General features: G+C 31.6%; 2 protein-coding genes across 4 annotated transcripts in view; one reads left to right on the top strand and one right to left on the bottom strand.

Moving 5' to 3' along the window:
• LOC148313444 (uncharacterized) overlaps positions 1–15,009 on the top strand; it is a 79,235-nt gene extending 64,226 nt beyond the window's left edge. For all 3 annotated transcript variants that reach the window (XM_088262118.1, XM_088262107.1, XM_088262128.1), the window contains exons 5-8: positions 8,831–8,993; positions 9,855–10,042; positions 11,728–11,925; positions 12,517–15,009. In XM_088262118.1, the coding sequence (XP_088118244.1) occupies positions 8,831–8,993; positions 9,855–10,042; positions 11,728–11,925; positions 12,517–12,822 (855 nt within the window). In that variant the 3' untranslated portion in view covers positions 12,823–15,009. The remainder of the gene's footprint in view (positions 1–8,830; positions 8,994–9,854; positions 10,043–11,727; positions 11,926–12,516) is intronic.
• A 1,138-nt stretch (positions 15,010–16,147) lies between these two features.
• On the bottom strand, positions 16,148–18,679 carry LOC148313443 (transmembrane protein 223-like). The gene is made up of 2 exons (XM_088262137.1): positions 18,100–18,679; positions 16,148–16,483 (listed from the first exon to the last, which is right to left on the bottom strand). Exons 1-2 carry the CDS (start codon positions 18,500–18,502, stop codon positions 16,191–16,193), a joined length of 696 nt encoding a protein of 231 aa, XP_088118263.1. The 5' UTR covers positions 18,503–18,679; the 3' UTR covers positions 16,148–16,190.
• Positions 18,680–19,262: the final 583 nt, after the last annotated feature.

Raw genomic sequence — 19,262 nt, 5'->3', positions numbered from 1 at the left:
GTCTCATTAAATAATTTTCGCCGCAAAAAAGTTTCACTGGAGTATTTATGTTTTATGTATTTTTTAAATTAATGTAATTTTTAACTTGTCCGTAATCAAATAATCAATTTTATTTTTAGTAAAAGTTATCGTATGTTTTTTTAATCTTTAGTTTTGGTGTACCGTGAATTTTGCTTATGATCAAAAGTGCTCCCTGACTTCAGAACCACTGATCTAGGTTATAATTATTATAATATTTTAGTCATGCCTTACCCTCCTGATAAAGCATACTACTCGTCCTTAGTTAATGTATATTTTAAAATCATTTTTGTACTCGAAAATCAAACGTGTCATACCGTACTTAATTTAATCCTTCACCCCCCCCTAGAAACGATTTGATTTGTGTTTGTGTTGTATTCACTTTGCGATGATTGGTATTAAATTCTTGAGTTATTACTCATTTGAACATTTGTTTTTTGTTGTTTTAAATATCTACATAAGGTTTGTACAGTTGGTTAATCTGACTAACAATAATAATAATAATAATAATTTATGTTTGTGGGATCATCTATAGTAAATAATCATTTAAGAAATATTTCATTACCAATACAACATTGCGCATGTAAATAAGTGGACGTGATATATGTCATGTTCTTTGAAATTCTACTTAATATTGTTTATACAAATATATTTTTTTATCTCTTATAAAGATGATTCATGTACTAAGTTATTGACGTGTAGGTACAGTTATTTGCGACACTAGAGCATAATGTCATTTTTATTTTAATTACTCTTGCTGACGCTATCAAAATTACTTACAAATAACTGTTCATACGGCGATTCAACTCTTGCTCTCGAATATTCTTGGTAACTTGATAATGCTAATATTTAATTACTTACTGATTCGATTTAATTCAATTCAAATCATCCTTACATTTCTGTTTCTATGCCAATATTTAGTACTATTTAGTTCCAGCTAATAAATCAGGAAGTGTTTTATATTGAAAGGCTAAGAACGTGTGTGTATGTCCTTGACTCTCTCATAGAAATAGTTCATTCACTAATATTCCAACTTTAAAAAAAAAAACGTCCAACGCCAATATTTTTTTATTGAAACATTTATTTGTTAATTACATATACATAAACATATAAATACATATATAAATTAATTTAAAAATTCATAGACACATTTTTTTGTAGAGACCTAATAAGACACCTTATGTGTCTTGTCGGTGGAGTTCTTTTTATATAGGTTTTAATTTATTTTTTAAAATCTATTTTAACATAATATACACAGAATAGGAAGAAACAAAAACTTTTTGACAATTTTCATAGTATTAACTCTTGATCATTTACCCATTCCTTTATTTTGCCTTTGTTTCATATTTTATTTTGACCTCTTACCTCCGTCGGCAACAAATTAAAAATGTTCGGAACTATATATTGCAGTGTTCTACTCCCATATTTATTGTTTACTCTTGGGACCATCAACCCCTCGTTGTGGGTAAATCGTAGATCATGGTTGTGTACTAAAAGATATATTCTTGTTTTAGTCGGGATTAGGTGTTACATTTGACGCTGTTGTTTTTTTGTTGCAAATTTTGTACACAGATACACTCAGTGCTGCCACTTGTAAATTCAGTTTAAGCGTTTTGGCTTTGAACGAAAAGAATTCGACTCCAAATAATGTACATAACTCGAGTCAATAAATTGATTTGCTCAGATGGGCTAAATCATCACCCGTCAAAGTTCACTCATGTTTAATGCCCGATTGTTATGCTTTAAGTAAACATTATATTAGCTTTGCTAATGCTTTTACGCGAATAGCGGATAAACTTCACGCCATTTTGTCAGATGTGATATATTATTATTTCTGTTCATTGTCCTGTCCAGTTGATAAACTGTCGTGTTATTAGTTATTATGATAAGGAGAGCGATCCAATGTAGGTCAGTCCCGAGACTCGTTCAAATTAACGGAGGACGTGTTATGAGGAAATAATTTATATATATATATATATATATATATATATATATATATATATATATATATATATATATATATATATATATATATATATATATAAAACCCTTATCCGCACCCAAATGGTGCATAGGGCACTGTGTCATATAAACGCAGTGTTATCTTGATCGTTTATACATGAAGGAAAGGTGATCATCCCTCCGCTTCAGGTACCAGTCCATGGTAATTTTGATCTTAATCACTAATATTTATTTTACCCCCCTTGGGAATCGAACCCGGGACCTCCAGAACATACATATATTTTTACAACCAAATTTCTATTCTTTATAAATATATATGTATTTAACCTGCACCTTTAGTTGTTTCTGTGAGTTTGTTGTGTTCTCATCTAATTGATGAAAAACATTCAAACAATTTGTATTGCACTGTATTTCATTTCTTGTAATATGTTTTTCATTGTTTGTGAACCATACATAAATAAAATAATATATATATAAATATATATATATATATATATATATATATATATATATATATATATATATATATATATATATATATAATATATATATATATATATATATATATATATATATATATATATATATATATATATATGTATATATATATATATATATATTTATATATATACATATATATATATATATATATATATATATATATATATATATATATATATATATATATATATATATATATATATATAATTATTACGAATAAACATACATATGTACATAGATTCAATCGCTAGAATGAATCATCAAAAGTTCAGGTGTTTTAAAAGTAAATAGAGATTAATGAAATTTCTTAGATTTTTACGGTCGCTCGAATGCCAAAACCCTTTTGTTTGCGCTTGTGCTAATGCTTCAGAATTGTTGTACGGTTGATAACATCACCTTACAGGCGCAGATTGCCGACAGCCTTAAACGCTAGTGTATTCTCGCACTAAGAGAGAGTCTTGCGTTTGGAAATAGGATTAATTCGCGGTAGAAAAAGGATCAAGTAACGGACTCGAAGGCTACGTTATATATTTTTTAAACGTAAAATATTATAATATATATATTAGTAGAAATCAATAAATTTCATACAAATCAACGACATTATTTTCACAATGAAAGTTAGAAACATTTCGTTATTATATAATTTTTTGACATCTCATCAAAGATGAAGAAGAATATGGAAGTCTGGGCATTTACAAGGCTGACGACCGTCATAGTCTGGTTTAAGTGATCACTTTACACACGTGTAACATTCACCAATTCTACCCATTATTGACAGCCACACTACTCAAATTCTTGGAAGTTCTATATGTATGAACCAATTCAGAAACATTGTTATTGAATCACTAGAACTTCACTAGAGACATCTAGTGAAGTTCTTTAGTGAGCAGAAACACTCAAGCTTTTTATTGAGCAGAAACTCTCATATCAGTATGTGAGGTCCGAATCCTGGATTATAATCACATACATGAGAAATGCTAGAAAATATCATTTTCATTTTATTACAGGAGATAATTGTAATTGGAGTTAATCCAGATTTTGTGAAGTAAGTATTTGGACACACTCAAAATGTTGTAAACATTTCGTTATCGTTTATCGTAAGTCATTGCTGGTTTGCTGGTCACCCGTGACTTGTCAGCTGACACTCAGTTCTCGCTGAACCAAATCTGAATACCAATTACTGATACTAATGCCCACATTAAATTTCACCGTGTTTACAGCAGGTCATTCGTCGTCGTCAACAAAGCTATCAAGTACATACCTTCTGACACAGTTTTGATAATGATACCCTCCACGCTTCCGATATGCTTTTCTCGACAATATTGACCGTAGGACAAGCGTCAATTCGTCAATTGTATCATTAAATATCGGTATTTTTGTACGTTTGATGTAAAGCTTTGATAAATAATTAAAGGCAAAATAAAAGGTCTACATAGAATACACGGCTATGTGATTAGTATATAGCATTCGTTTGAAGTTTTTTTTAAAAATTATTATTATAAATAAATTTCTTCGTGATTTTAGCAAGTAAAGAATAACCTGTTATCGGTGTTTTAAAAATGACTGTCTCGGACTTTATTATCTCATTTACGACCGAATTAAAACACTTTAGATAAAAGTTGTAGGTTCATAACAATTAAGTTGATAATACCATGATCGTGTTCATGTATTTTATTTCTAGAACAATTTGCTTTGATATTTCTTATAAATTATAAACCAGCATTTTGATCAATGGAATCATTATTTAGCGTATGTAACATATTTGTGAATTTTCCGCAAGGAACTCGTGCGTTAGCTTGTAGGAATACGCGAGTATTCTCCGTTTTCTACCTATTATTTCTACTCTATTTCCTTTACCAGTAATGTCCTTTAGTTGATTACAACATTTTTAATAATAATATAATAAAACCCTTATCCGCACCCCAATGGTGCATAGGGCACTACGTAATACAAACGCAGTATTATCTTGATCGTTTACACATGAAGGAAAGGTGATCAGCCCTCCGCTTCAGGCACCAGTCCAGGGTAAGATTGAATAAATAGTACAGTGAAAAAATCACTTAAATTTATTTTACCCCCCCTGGGAATCGAACCCGGGACCTCCAGAACGGTAGTAGAGCGTGCTTACCATTACACTACGGAGATGGATAAAATCAATCCCAATCCGGATTATCTCCATCTGGAGTTATTTTATATTATGAAATACAAATGAAAGAGTTTCTGCTGGATAAAAAAAAGCTTCCTTCATCTCACCATAGATGTCTCTAGTAAAATCCCAGAGATTCAAGCACTATGTTTCCATACTTTTTTTTTGTGAACAAGTATTTGGACACACTCAAAATGTTGTAAAACTATGTTTCCAAATTGAACAGAGTATATATGTATAGGGTCCGCCATCTAAAGTTTTTTTTTTCAACTAGTGCTTATTTCGTGAATGGTAACACTTAGCTCATGTCTGATTTGACAGATAATTAGTTTTATCCTTCCGCTGAGCGAATATGGTTGTGTATACGCTTGAACAACGCTGGGAAATATTGCGACATTCGACTTACAGAAGATGCCGATTTTGCCAAAAAAATCATCTTTTCGGATGAAGCTCATTTTGATCTTGGCGGGTATGTAAACAAGCAAAATTGTCGTATTTGGGGCACAGAAAACCCGCACGCATACATTGAAAAGCCGGTACACCCAAAACGAGTCACTGTTTGGTGCGGATTTTGGTCCAGAGGCATAATTGGGCCATTTTTCTTTGAAAATGAGCAAGGAGTGGCCGTTAGTCAATGGCGATCGTTATCGGGCCATGTTGAACGGATTTTTGTTCACAAAAATTGAAGAGGAGGATATTGGCAACATTTGGTTTCAACAGGACGGCGCTACGTGCCACACAGCCGAAGCTACACTCGATGTTTTGCGCCCCATTTTCAAAAAAAAAAAGTTATTTGGCGGACCCTTTATATATATATAGAAGTTCCAAGAATTTGAGTAGTATGATTGTCAATCATGGGTAGAATTGGTGAATGTTACACGTGTTTCAAGTGATCACTTAAACCAGCCTATGACGGTTTTAAGCCCCGCAAATGCCCAGACTTCCATACTCTTCTTCATCTATGTTGAGATCTCAAAAAATAATCCAATAGTTGTCTCATCAAATATATTTACCTAGCCTTCATATAATTAGCGATGAAATTAACGCTGTATCGATTCTATGCTTTCCCCCCATCAGATGCGTGTACAAATTATAATTAGTAAAATTAGAATACACTTGTATTGTGTTTGTTTGTATAGGTAGTAATTAAATCCAATTGGTTCTGAAATGAAAAAATATATACATATATATATGCTCAATTACATTCCTTTTCAAAGGTAGTTTTAGAAGGTAGAATAACAGTAAAAAGAAACAAAAAACACCATTTATTTATTTATAAAATTGATCATTAAAACATATTTCTCTTTTTCCTTTGGTTACTTTGCTTTCTTTAGACACTTTCATCATGTTTTTTTTTGTAAGTAACATAAATAGTTTTTTTTAAATAATATAATTATGTGGAGTTTTACTGACTAGCTGAAAAACACAGTATCCCTGTATGCTGTAAAATTATCTTAAATATGTCGAAATTATTAGGTGTATTTCAGCGCCTATTTTATAGTTCCTGAACCAATAAATTTAGCATATCGCATTGTAATACCTTGACATTTTAACTGTTATTTACATTTTTTTTAGTAAAAATATTTATTCCGTAAAACGATTAATTTTTGGATATAGCCAAAAGACATTGATATTAATTTAACTCTGCTGTTATGATTTCGTTCGTTCTAGAAAATTTAGTTTGACGGTTGACTTTTGTTAATTGATGTTTATTTACCTTTTTTATGATTTCTGACCAATATTAAATGAAATAATAACGTTCAACTCTTGTAATGTAAAAAAATTCATTAATAACTTAATAAAAAAATAAAATAAAAAACACTCGTATAAGACCACATTTGAGTTTATTAATGTAAACGCGACTAGTTTCGAGAACTACAGATTTTCTCATCAACAGGTGAAAAAACAAAATATTTTCACCCGTGGATGAAAACATCTGTAGTTCTAGTCTAGTTTACAATGATCTTAAAAAAAACAACAAAAGTGGTCTTATACTAGTGTTGAATTTTTATAATTGAATTATCATTTTATTCTACAAAATTATACCAAATCTATAGGCGCCCTTGAAGTGGTATTTTACGAAAATGGCGCTGTATGAATTATTATCACTATTATAATTATTATTATTAATAAGAATAAATTTTATAGAATAAAGCCAATAATGTATTTAGTCATCATCACCTTGCTAGAAAAAATCTCTCGAAATGTAATAAGTTGTTAATTTAAATATTTGTATTATTGAATATATTATTATCTAAAATACCTCGATTACCTTTGCCCATATCTGATAACTTATCATTACTTGTAATCAAATACCTAGAAGTACATTCAAAGTACGCAAAACATTGCATCTAACCATATTACATGTATTAAATTTATAAATGTAAGCAATGTCTCAATCCCGCAGCATTGATCAGGTTTCATTTTAAATAGCTTTGAATTTTTCTGTGCATAAGTACTTACATTATTATTTTTATTTAATTAGGTCAAGGGTAAATCTTAAGGTCAGACAATGATAATAAGGTTTCTTTCCTTAATCATCATGTTGATCCGCAAAAGGTTAAAATACATGTGTAATGCTCTAAATAGGAAATACAGTGAAACCTCTATCTATCGTTTCTCAAGGGACCTATCGAAATAAACTATGAATGCGGGAAAACAATTTGTATGACATACCAGTAACTCGAGTGTACTTTTTTGCAAATTTGCACAAAAATAGTTGATTTTAGAAAAAAATACAAAAAAACGGAAATGAGTATCATGCAAATTGACAATAAAACCAATTGATAAGTATTCAAAATGGTTTATTTAAGAAAAAAAAGACAATTGATTACTATTTTAAATTTTTATAGTCAAAAATATCAAATTCGGAGCGTAATTCAAACGATGAATGCGATAAAATGATGATAGAGAAACGATCAATGCGATCTATTTTTGTATGAAATGAATCCGGGGTATAAGAAATAAACGACACATCCGGGAAAACGATTATTCGAGGAACGATAGATAGAGTTTTCACTGTACTCGTAATTGCATCTGATGCTTTATGCGCAAGTTTTTATGGATAAACTCCTATGTATTGTATTATTTCTTGACATCTCATCAAAGATGATGAAGAATATGGAAGTCTGGGGATTTACGGGGCTGACGACCGTCATAGGCTGGTTTAAGTGATCACTTTACACGCGTGTAACGTTCACCAATTCTACTCATTATTGACAACCACACTACTCAAATTCTTTGAAGTTCCATATATATGAACCAATTTCGAAACGTTGTTCTTGAATCATTAGAACTTCACTAGATACATCTATTGGTGAGATGAAAGGAAGCTTTTTTTAATGAGCAGAAACTCTTTTATCAGTAAGTGAGATCCGAATCCTGGATTATAATCACATACATGAGAAACGCTAGAAAATATCATTTTCATTTTTATTATTTTAGCTTATAATTGGACCAGTTAATTTATTTACAACATTTTGAGTGTGTCCAAATATAATAATATATATAATAAAATTTCCCTCTTCAGGGTTTAATTTTTGTTTAGTCATAAACTAAACCCTGAAGAGGGCAACAGGCTGTTACCGAAACTAGTTGGTTGTTAGTAAAAATGTGAGTGGATCAAAAAACAAAGTATTTTTATTTCTCAAAATAATATATCAATATGATCCATAAATTTCATTACTTGATTCGGCAGTCACTTTGTGGTAAAGTCGATCCATTTTTAATTAATATTTTACTTAGTAAATACCACTATTTCTTAATATCTACTGTGACACGTGTTTCGATGCATTCCGCATCATTTAGAAATTCCTAAAAATATAAATAACAATAAACCCATAATTAACAATATGACTATGACTAAAGCCACCCCCCTTTTGTCTATGTTCTCACTGATAAGAAATAAAAATATGAAATAAAAATTAAATTAATAAATTAAAATAAGAAACAGCTACTACCCCCTCTTCAACCTTCAACGTCCCAAGGACCCAACTCTAAAATTTGGAATCAGCTTCACATACAGTGTTTGAAAATGATGCGGAATGCATCGAAACACGTGTCACAGTAGATTTCAAGAAAAAGTGGTATTTACTAAGTAAAACATTAATTGAAAATGATCCATAAAGTTAATGCTTTCAATATTCAAAACACAAAAATAAATATTCTTTTCAAAAGTTTCTTACACTTTTTTTTCATCCACAGTGTATGCAGGCATATGCAGAGTATGAAATTATGAATGGCGCCTACGACATCTCGTGCCCAGATTCCCGCTGCCCGAAGAACGGAGTGATGGCCCAGCCGGAAGTCGAAGCTCTGGTGAGCCCAGAGTTGGTAGAAAAACACCGCAAGTTTCGACTCAATCATGGTATGGATAATATTGTTTTAATACATTAATATTAAATTGGTTATTTGGGCGACGTAAAAATTTGACATTTGTGATCTCAGTATACTAAATATCTAAAGGTGGGGACTGACCAGAGCATTTTGTCGTTAAGTAACAAGCGCTCCGATTATGGATGGAGCACTCGGCTCGCTGCACTGACTATACGAATGCTCGCATCGTAACGTGTTTCGTTACGCTGAAATGGCTCCGGTCAGTCCCCACCATAATGAATACATATTTCAAATATGTTTGATATTTGATAAAAAAAAACCATTTAAGAATATTTCCCTTCTCCATCTTTTTTGTTTGAAAAGATTTTGGGTATAGTTTTAATTAAACTGATCATAAATATATTATATATCACATCTCATAAGCCTTATCCGCACCAGATTGGTGCATAGGGCACTGCATCATATAAACACAGTGTTATCTTGGTCATTAAAACATGAAGGAAACGTGATCAGCCCTCCCCTTCAGTTATCAGGCCAGGGTAATATTGAATAAACATTCTTTTCATTTCTTTTCAAACCCTTTTCCGCACCCCAATGGTGCATAGGGCACTGCACTTTATAAACGCAGTGTTATCTTGATTGTTAACACACGAAGGAAAGGTGATCAGCCCTCCGCTTCAGATACACTAATAAACATTAGAGTTTAAAAAATCACTTATATTTATTTTATGCCCCCCTGGGGATCGAACCCAGGACCTACAGAACGGTAGCCGAGCGTGCTAACCATTACACTACAGGGGCGGACAAAAATTCAGCAAATGTTACAGCATTGTTAAAATTCAGTAAATGTTGAGTGTTTTCGTTCAGTAAATGTTATATTTATTTATTTCAGAGGTAGCCATGGACGGGGGTCGTGCGTTCTGTCCTCGTGTAGGCTGCGAGACGGTGTGCCGGGTCCCGGGGGGGTGCGGGGGCAGCGCAGCCGGGGGCACCGTGTCAGCGGGCCCCGGGAGCGTGACGGCGCAGTCTGTCAGGTGTCCCACTTGCGACCATCACTTCTGCAGCGCGTGCACTAATCAGGTGATATCTCTTGTCCGCCGTATCTCGCCAATTGATATTTCACTGCAGTAATGTGGAAAGGAATATATGGCGGGTGTACTGGCAAAAAACTCAACTTACTACGCGAAAGGAGTAATTTCACCCAACTAATATAAAACTAGTTGTTATTTGACCAGTTTTTATTAAAGAATAGAAAATAATAATCTGATGAGTTAATATGAAATAGTCTGTGATATGAAAATTATTTAAAATTATTATACTTTTTTTTACATTTCAAGTATAGGTTTTAAATTTATGAAGCAATTTAAAGATTTGACCATTTTACGTTAAATTTTACTCAATGAAATAATTTCAATAAAAAAACACAATATTATCATACTAGCAAAAAACGTTAACTCGAAAATATGCAATTTTGACTTAATGATACAAATTATAAAGTTTTCAACATTCTATTAACTGGCAAAATACACTAAGTGGTTTGAAGTGTCATATTTATGTGGTTTTAAAAGTAAATTCAACTTTCAGTTTAATAGCGGGTATTTTATTCAGGCTTTAATTACAATAGCTTTAAATAACAGGGATTCTAGAGTTAACGTTTTTTGCCAATATACCCACAATATCCTATATATGCAAATATCTTGTCCGCCTCTGTGGTGTAATGGTCAGCATGTTTAGTTACCGTGCTGAAGGTCCCGGGTTCAATTCCCAGCGGGGGGGAGGGTGAAAATAAATATTAGTGATTTTACACTATAATATTTATTTAATATTACCCTGGACTGGTCCCTGAGTGATCACCTTGCCTTCACGCAAGTAACGATCAAGATATTACTGCGTTAATACAATGCAATGCCCAATACAGAAGAAGTATGCAAATAAAATATGGTACTTTATAAAGATTTTATTTTGTCTTTTTAATCTGTACAGCTTAATCTTAATCTAAAATATTATAAAATTAATTTAATAATATATAGTATGTAAATCATTAGTAGATCCTGTTTAAGTGGAAAGATCCAATGAATCTCAACTTTACATTTATTGATTGCCAGTAATAGGCTGATAATGTTATTGATTATTCGTACTTATACTGAATACTACTAAGTAGGGAATAGTCACACCGACTAACAAATGTAGTCAATTGACTTACATACATTAATTTAATATCAATAGTGCAGAAAAAAAGGAGCGCTGCTCACCTTTAGAACTATTGCTGCATTTTAATGTGCATTAATTATAACACTTATAAGTAGATGAGTTTATTTTAAAGCCTTGTAAGGATTTGAGTGGCGTGGAATACTATTTTTCTGCATTGTTTATAAAGGTTAAGGAGTTCAATGCAATCCAGATTTGATATAGTTTTTATAATGCTAATTTTCCTACGGATATAGCATATAATTTCATTCATTTAATTCAAACCCTTATCCGCACCCCGATGGTGCATAGGGTACTGCATTATATAAACGCAGTGTTTTCTTGATCATTAACATGAAGGAAAGGTGATCAGCCCTGCGCTTCAGATACCAGTCCAGGGTAATATTGAATAAATATTAGAGTGAAAAAATCACTTACAATATCACTTATATGACCCTCCCTGGGAATCGAACCCCGGACCTCCAGTACGGTAGCCGAGTGTGCTGGCCATTGCACTACGGAGGCGGACAAAAGTATATAATAGTATGTTTTTAATATTTTTGTTATTGTTATTTCAGTGGCATGCTGGTATGGATTGTGTGGCATTCAGTCGCCAGATGGCGCTGGAGGCCACTGAAGGTCTCCCTGCGGAGTCCGATCTCATCAAGTGGTGTCCCATGTGCCGGGTGCCCATAGAGAAGGACGAAGGGTGCGCCCAAATGATGTGTAAGCGCTGCAAACATGTCTTCTGCTGGTATTGTCTGGCCAGTCTCGATGTGAGTTTATTCCTCTCCGACTATTCCAATATATACCTACCGTAAAATCTTAACTTTAAGACTCCTTGCCGATACTGATTCTCATTTCTTTCTGTGTAATTCTTGGCGTGGATTGTTTAAATTATGCAATAAGCAAATAACAAATAATTGACCATGTGTATCAATATTTGTTTAGAAAATGGAATACAAATTTGTTTTAATAACTACATTATATTTTTCAAAACTATGTATATTTTTTACCATGTGTAAAACTATTCAGAATCATTATTAAGTTTAACGTGATATCATCATGCTAAATATAGCTTTCTGAATGCTGCGATGACTACATTTACAAATGTATTCTCAATAGTGTATAATATAGTATAGTGTACAATATTTCAGTTTTGTACTGACATTTCTTGGTGGAACTGCATTTTATAGAATGAAATAACAACTATGTAGTTTTTTCCACATGAATATTTATGTGGAAAAAACTACATAGTTGTTATTTTATTCTATAGTGTACAATATGTATCTAATTATCTAAATCATATTGAATAATTTGACCCATAAAAATTTGTAATAGTGACGAGTCTTATGTTATTTTTACAGGATGATTTCCTACTTCGTCACTATGATAAAGGTCCGTGCAAAAATAAGCTCGGGCATTCTCGAGCTTCGGTGATTTGGCACCGCGCTCAAGTTGTCGGCATCTTTGCCGGCTTTGGTCTTCTCCTCTTGGTGGCCAGTCCGTTACTTCTCTTGGCCGCCCCCTGCATAGTCTGCTGCAAGTGTCGCCTTTGCAATTTAAGTGGGGGCAAAACTATAGACGGAGAGGATGCAGAAGGAATGGATCTAGAGGCGGAAGATATTACCGGAGATGAGATACAGAATATCACTAGTCCCGATATGGATTAATTTATGATGCGCGGAGAGATCAGTTGGATTTATTGTCTGTACACAAAGAAGGAACCATGTACGGATATATCGGCTTAACTATGGGCGAAGATCCGATAAGTTAAGAAATTTGACTAAATGCTAATGTTGATTTACAATGACAACCATGTTATGCACTGTTAACAGATTCACTACTAATAATCCGACATATCAACTTTTTGTAACAATCGTATTCTGCAAAACTTCCATGTTATGTTTCTTTTCTGCAGAAGTATGCAATTGCTGGCAAAATTTCAAGTGATTTGTGATTTTTTTTTAGTGTGAATTTTACATAAAAATTTACAATACGTAAACCGGTTCCGGTGTGAAATGAACTGACATATAATTATTGAAATTCTATATGCGAGTGTATATATCTCACATGTTATTTTAATTTGATAGTGATTGTAATTTGAAATATTTTCCATTCTTTCTAAGACATTAAAATAAAATATTTCTGAATGTAATCTTTGGTGTGACATATTTTGAAATTTTCACTTCACTATTTTGTATGCCTTTGTAAGGTTTCAGGACAGGAATGAGTTTTCTCTAGACGCGATGTAATCGGCCAACCCGAATTGTATTATTGAGAAACAGTTCAATTGAAATGTGTGTGTTTCTCCAAGACTGGTGAATGTTGTGGCCGTGAATAGTGTAATATGCCGAATGGGTATGCAGATGGATGTCTATAATGGTTTCTTGAATTCTGTGATAATGAATTAATATTGAGATGGTTTATCGTTAAGTATATACAGAAAGGAAAGTGTAGCCAGTGTGTCAGGGTGTCAGGCTGGATACTGATAGGATACCATGTATTTTTTTAAGTTCGCAATGCAAGAATTGCATTTATTGTTGATTTAATAAATCAATATATCTATGATTAGTGTGTAAAGGAATGTACATAATATTTTACTCGACATATTTTAAATTACAAATATTGGATCTTATTCCGGTACAAAATATTGATGTATTTAGGTGCACTTAATTAAGCGTAAATTTATTTTGAAAATTAATACGATCCTAATGTATGTAGATATTATTGAACTTTACGAGATAGACTACATGTTTTCATTTATTTTCTTCCACTTGTATATATATTATGTATCCTTTTCAATATTCTTATTCTTATTATATCAACAGAGTGATTAAGGGTTACTGACCTATAATTACTATTAGTTCTTAATTTTCTTCTTAATTTTTAACCTTATCTACCTGCCGAGACCCTTGCATTTCTGCTTTATCATTCGATTTTAGATTGAGAATCACGCCAACACAATATCTAGTTACTTGTGACATATTCTCTTTAGAATTTAATGAAAAAAATACTGACTAAATATTTACAGCAATTCAAATATGTAAGCCACCTTTCTAACAATGTCTTCATGTTGCAGCATTATTGATTACACATAATCATGTATGTATATTATAAGTATAAAAAATACATAGTATGAATGCTGTTTTTTTATAAAATATCACAAATTTTATTGTTGTAACATTACATACAATAAGATTCGGTTGATATTTTTTTGTAAACAATTTATTCAGCCACATATTTATTTTCATTGGTGATCCATAGAAAAAGTTAATATATTATGCTTTTAATAAACTAAAGTTGGTCTGTGTTTCACCTTACTATGGTTGTATAATGATCAAAGATTATTTTTAGTAATTGTCAACAGGATTTAAGTTCCATTTTGAATGCATTACGACATGTAGAAACTTATTTTTAAATATTTTTGTGTCATCAAATTAATAATAAGATATATATTGTATTTTATTACCTAGAAATCCTAATATTTATATATCACTAAAAATCCACATTACATTTATATTATCATTTGACTTATCGTATCAGAAAATAGACTGTTGGACATCACTCGAACCTTTAATGTGACAAATAAATATTATTCCTGTATAAAGTTCGATAATTATTTCCTAGGACTTTAAGAAGAGTGAATGAAGAGAACTTTCAAACAAAGTATTGATAAGGTGTTTTATGGAGAATCTTTTATAGATACTCGTAATAGTTTAAAGTAGATTGGATTTTATTACTAGTATGTTTTGATATATATACCAAATGTTTTAAAATTCTTCATTATACATATACATACGTGTAAAGCTTATGATATTGCGAGAAAATATTTTGAAAACAATAAAACTTATGGCATACTTTGTTTTTTTTTAGACCCTTATTTAGGAATGTTTCTAAATTTTATTTTGATTTGATCAACAGTGGCTTTGGTGTAATTTGATAGAGATCGGACTACGAGAATGGCACTTCCATCCTACACTTGAGATCTACATTAAAAAAACTAATACATATATAAAAATAATAAAGAATATATTATAACAAGAGGAATTAATTAATAACACTTAAACGGTATTATAAAATTATTGAAGTAAATTAGCGAATTGAGATATTTATAAATACAGGTGACCCCGGTGAGTGCGGATTCGTTATAATGCGGTATTTTAACAACACTCGTCCGACTTCCGAGTAATCCAGAGTAGGCACTGCTTTTCTGCCTATATAGAATGCACGCCTCTGCCTATCATTCCGCACCTTTCAGATCTCATGTATGAAAAATCAAAGATTGGAGTTCTCATGTATACATCCATTGAATATTCATCGAAATTCCATATTTATAAATAATAATAAAAGTTCCATGTTTGTAAACAAAGTCAATGTCATCACGATCCGTTGTGGCATAACAGCAGAGTAGAGAAATTAAGACTAATTGACACTGCCTTTTTCTATTTTAGGTGCTTTGTATGTACATCATGCTATGAATAATGATGATTTGTTGTCACTACTTATAAAAAAAAATACACTTGACACACTCTGCGAGAACAACATATGGTAGGGACTCATGGTAGTTTTTAGAAAGAAATAGGATAAATTACTTCATCTTCTTCTTCAAAACCTTATCCGCACCCCGATGGTGCATATAAGGGCACTGCATCATATAAACGCAGTGTTATCTTGATCGTTACCGCATGAATGAAGGGTGATCAGTCCTCCGCTTCTGATACCAGTCCAGGGTAATATAGAATGAATATTTGAGTGAAAAAATCACGTATATTTGTTTGACCCCCGCTGGGAATCGAACCCGGGACCTTCAGTACGGTAGCCGAGCGTGCTGACTACTACACTACGGAGGCGGACTAATTACAAATGATTAATTAAAAATGCTTAAAATGGTGGGAAAAATTATTTAAATCTGTGGAAAATATGAGGCTTGGAAATCAACCCTCTCATACGCAACTCAAATTGGGTGGACTTTGGAGCTGTTGACAAATAAAGTTCTTGAAATGGATAAATACTTTATTTCTATATATGTTACAATAATCTAAAATCCTCTATACAAGCCGGCGGTGCTGTCAAACAGTTTAGCATTCCGGAACTCTCCTCTCATATCCAGCATGTAATGAAGCCACTTGTTCTTAACTTTTAACGGAAGTTGAACCGTGGCTGCATCTCGAGTTTGCTGACAAGAGACAAAGGGGAGATCTATCTTCATTAGTCGGTTGTGTCCATAGGGTGTGTATGTGACTATAGTCATCATTTTTCCTCCTTTATGGAGCACGAGGTATCTCACCGACCTCAGAGTGAATACCCAAGTAGCAGCAAGAATTGCTACACCTGGAAAAAAAACAATATGATACTATGACAACAAATCAAAACAAATATTCGTTTTTACAAGTTCATCTGAGAAAGACTATTCAAATCATAAATATTTAGTATACACACTTTCAAATTCGAGCCAGTTTCAATTGTCAGCGGATATGAAGGCATTATGTTTTTGTAAAATATTACAAGATGATTAATTGTACTTGTATTTATTGTATTTATATTTATTAAAGAAATTCCATGAAAAAAAATATTTTTATTTTTTAATTCTGAGGTTATTTATTGATTGAAATAGTCTGGTTAAAAGTATCACTAAATAAATAATAGTTATACTTTTAAATGAGTTGATTAGATCATAAGTATTATATTAGCATAAATTGTATACATTTATTTAAATCACAATTTTAAACATTTTTAAAACAATTTTTTTGCAGAGACCCACCAAGCCACCTTGTGTGTCTTGTCGGTGTGAAGTGGTATGAAGTGTTTCACAATTAAAGCCGACACAATAAGTCTTGAAAATTAAATAGTTATGAAAAAAATATATATTATTTTTAGGGTGTTACAGTCACGTGTACTATCTTTTTTAGTGTAGATTTTTTTTAAAGATATTTTTTATAATATAACCAGGGATTTACTGATCACATTTTTTTTTAAAAAAAAGATCTCGTTAAAGCCCTTTGAAGAGCCCTTCCAAGGGACTGACCCTTGATTGAGTTGCTAAAAATAAATAAAATATTAGACATTTTTTTAGTTTTGAGGCTGAAGATGGTGTTCAGATTTGAAGTGAAACATAATTTCATCATACAACAAACATTTAAAATATAAACATTTTAATTACACAAATAATACAAATCAAATATTAGATGTTTGTGTAATTTTAGGACTGGCAATTGTGTACAGATTTGAAGTGAAACATACATACAACAAACATTAAATCTATCAACATTTCACTTTACTTCTGAACCTTATCCATACTCATGATGTGCATAGAGTATTGTGCTGGATAAATGTGGTGTTGACTTGATTGTTAATTGTATAACAGGAAAGAGATCAGTCCTGCGCTCCACATTCTTGGATAAAGGAATGGAATATATTTGAAAAGATACAAATGACAAAGGAAGTAGAGGAGTAATATTATGTAGCAAAAATAAAATAACTTTATCAATGACTAGGATTGGCACTTTACCCATACTCACACAAGCTTTATGTCATTTTAACACAGTAATGTGTACCCTTGAGGTACTTTACGATAGGGTGTGTTTATTAATAATAATCAAAAAAAATATCTAATAAAAATATAGATTTAAAATATATTGCTAGATCAATATTAATATTTTTAAATAATAATAATAAATAACTAACCAAAAAAATAAAACCAAATTCAAATTAAGTTAAAGACTACTGTTCGACAAGCGTGGAAACAAATAATACTCTTATTCAGTCTGGTTTTAAAAATCCCTATTCGGCGCATCTCGACTTATAATCTAAGCTTGGGAATAGAACCTTGTAATAAGCCAAAGAAATGTTTGAATAAAATATGATCCTCCCAACTTTATTAAAATTGACTATATGCACTTATTACCGTAAAGCAATTTATTAAGGTGTAATAAATGAAAAAAACTTACCCATAAACAGGCTCAAGCTCGTCAAACCAAGACGGTATTTGCGCTCTCCCAAATTAATTTTCTTGTACCAAGGGTCTGTAGGGGAGAGTTTTTTTTCATCGACAGGTACATTTTTTAACGTAGATTGAAAATTAAAAGCCAAAACAGTCCAAAATATATACTGTACTATGGCAAAAAAGTTGATAATTTTATAAAACCTAGGATTATCGTATTTGAATAGGATTACATCTTTAACGACATTTGTATTATCTAGAATAGCTTTCTGTGAAGACAATTTATTTGAATTTAGGATTTCAGGGATCAACTTCCTAGAAAATATAAACCCCTTTCCAGAGTTTTGAAGAACCGAAAAATACAAAGGACTTCTACTAAAAATTAACGTATTTCTACAAAGAAAATTCATATTGGATTATTTTGTTGATCCCTAAATGTGAATTTTCATCAGCCTTAATAAATAAACGAGCACAAACTCATTTAAACACATTAACAACTAAAGTTTCGCAGTACCACTGGCCTAAGAGAGAAATTTGAAAAATCTCATTAGAGGTTATGTATTTAGACATTAGATATACCAAAGACTAAATAATTTGTATAGATTTACCTTATCTTTGTTTATGATATTATTATTATCAAAGACTAACAACTAATTTGTATAATTAGGTACTATGGGGTTATTTCGTTTACAAGGGTCAATATCGCTTAGCTATATTCAACTATTTAAACGGTTCACCGCAACCCATATTTCAGACGACACGCAAATATTTTGGATACAGCAGAATATAAAAATCTTTACTTTCATTTTTTTAATAAAGACAATTATTTTAATTTCAATCATAAGTGATAATTAATAATTCTTATTTGCTCTTCACTTTTTTCCGAAAACTTATTTCGTGATCCTGATTTCTTTTACGTCACTATTTTTATATGTTCAAATTTATCAAAATATTGCATTCCACCTTTTTTGAATAGATGTGCCTTTTAGGTGCTCACCAATCGGGAACGGACTAATTGATTAAGACGACACAAAATAATTTCAGCAAGTGAATACTTTTAAAAATTATTTTTTTGTTTGGTAATTTTGTCGTAAAACATCAGGAAAATTGACCTTGATGAGATAACATAGTGAAACGCTTACGCAATCAGCAGCTAGAAAAGAGTGAAAG

This window comes from Brachycentrus maculatus, unplaced genomic scaffold, assembly GCF_059751285.1.
Source record: "Brachycentrus maculatus isolate JH-2025_06_01 unplaced genomic scaffold, ASM5975128v1 h1tg000011l, whole genome shotgun sequence".
In the NCBI taxonomy this organism is placed as follows: Eukaryota; Metazoa; Arthropoda; class Insecta; order Trichoptera; family Brachycentridae; genus Brachycentrus; species Brachycentrus maculatus.
Note: the sequence above shows the minus strand (reverse complement) of the source record. Positions and strands in the feature narration are given on the sequence as shown.

Excerpts from the sequence above, each read along its gene's own strand:
- LOC148313443 (XM_088262137.1), bottom strand. The coding sequence starts at position 18,502 with ATGAATTTTCTTTGTAGAAATACGTTAATTTTTAGTAGAAGTCCTTTG. Across the intron at positions 16,484-18,099 it reads GAGCTTGAGCCTGTTTATGG|GTGTAGCAATTCTTGCTGCT; the intron begins GTAAGTTTTTTT and ends TTTTTTTTCCAG.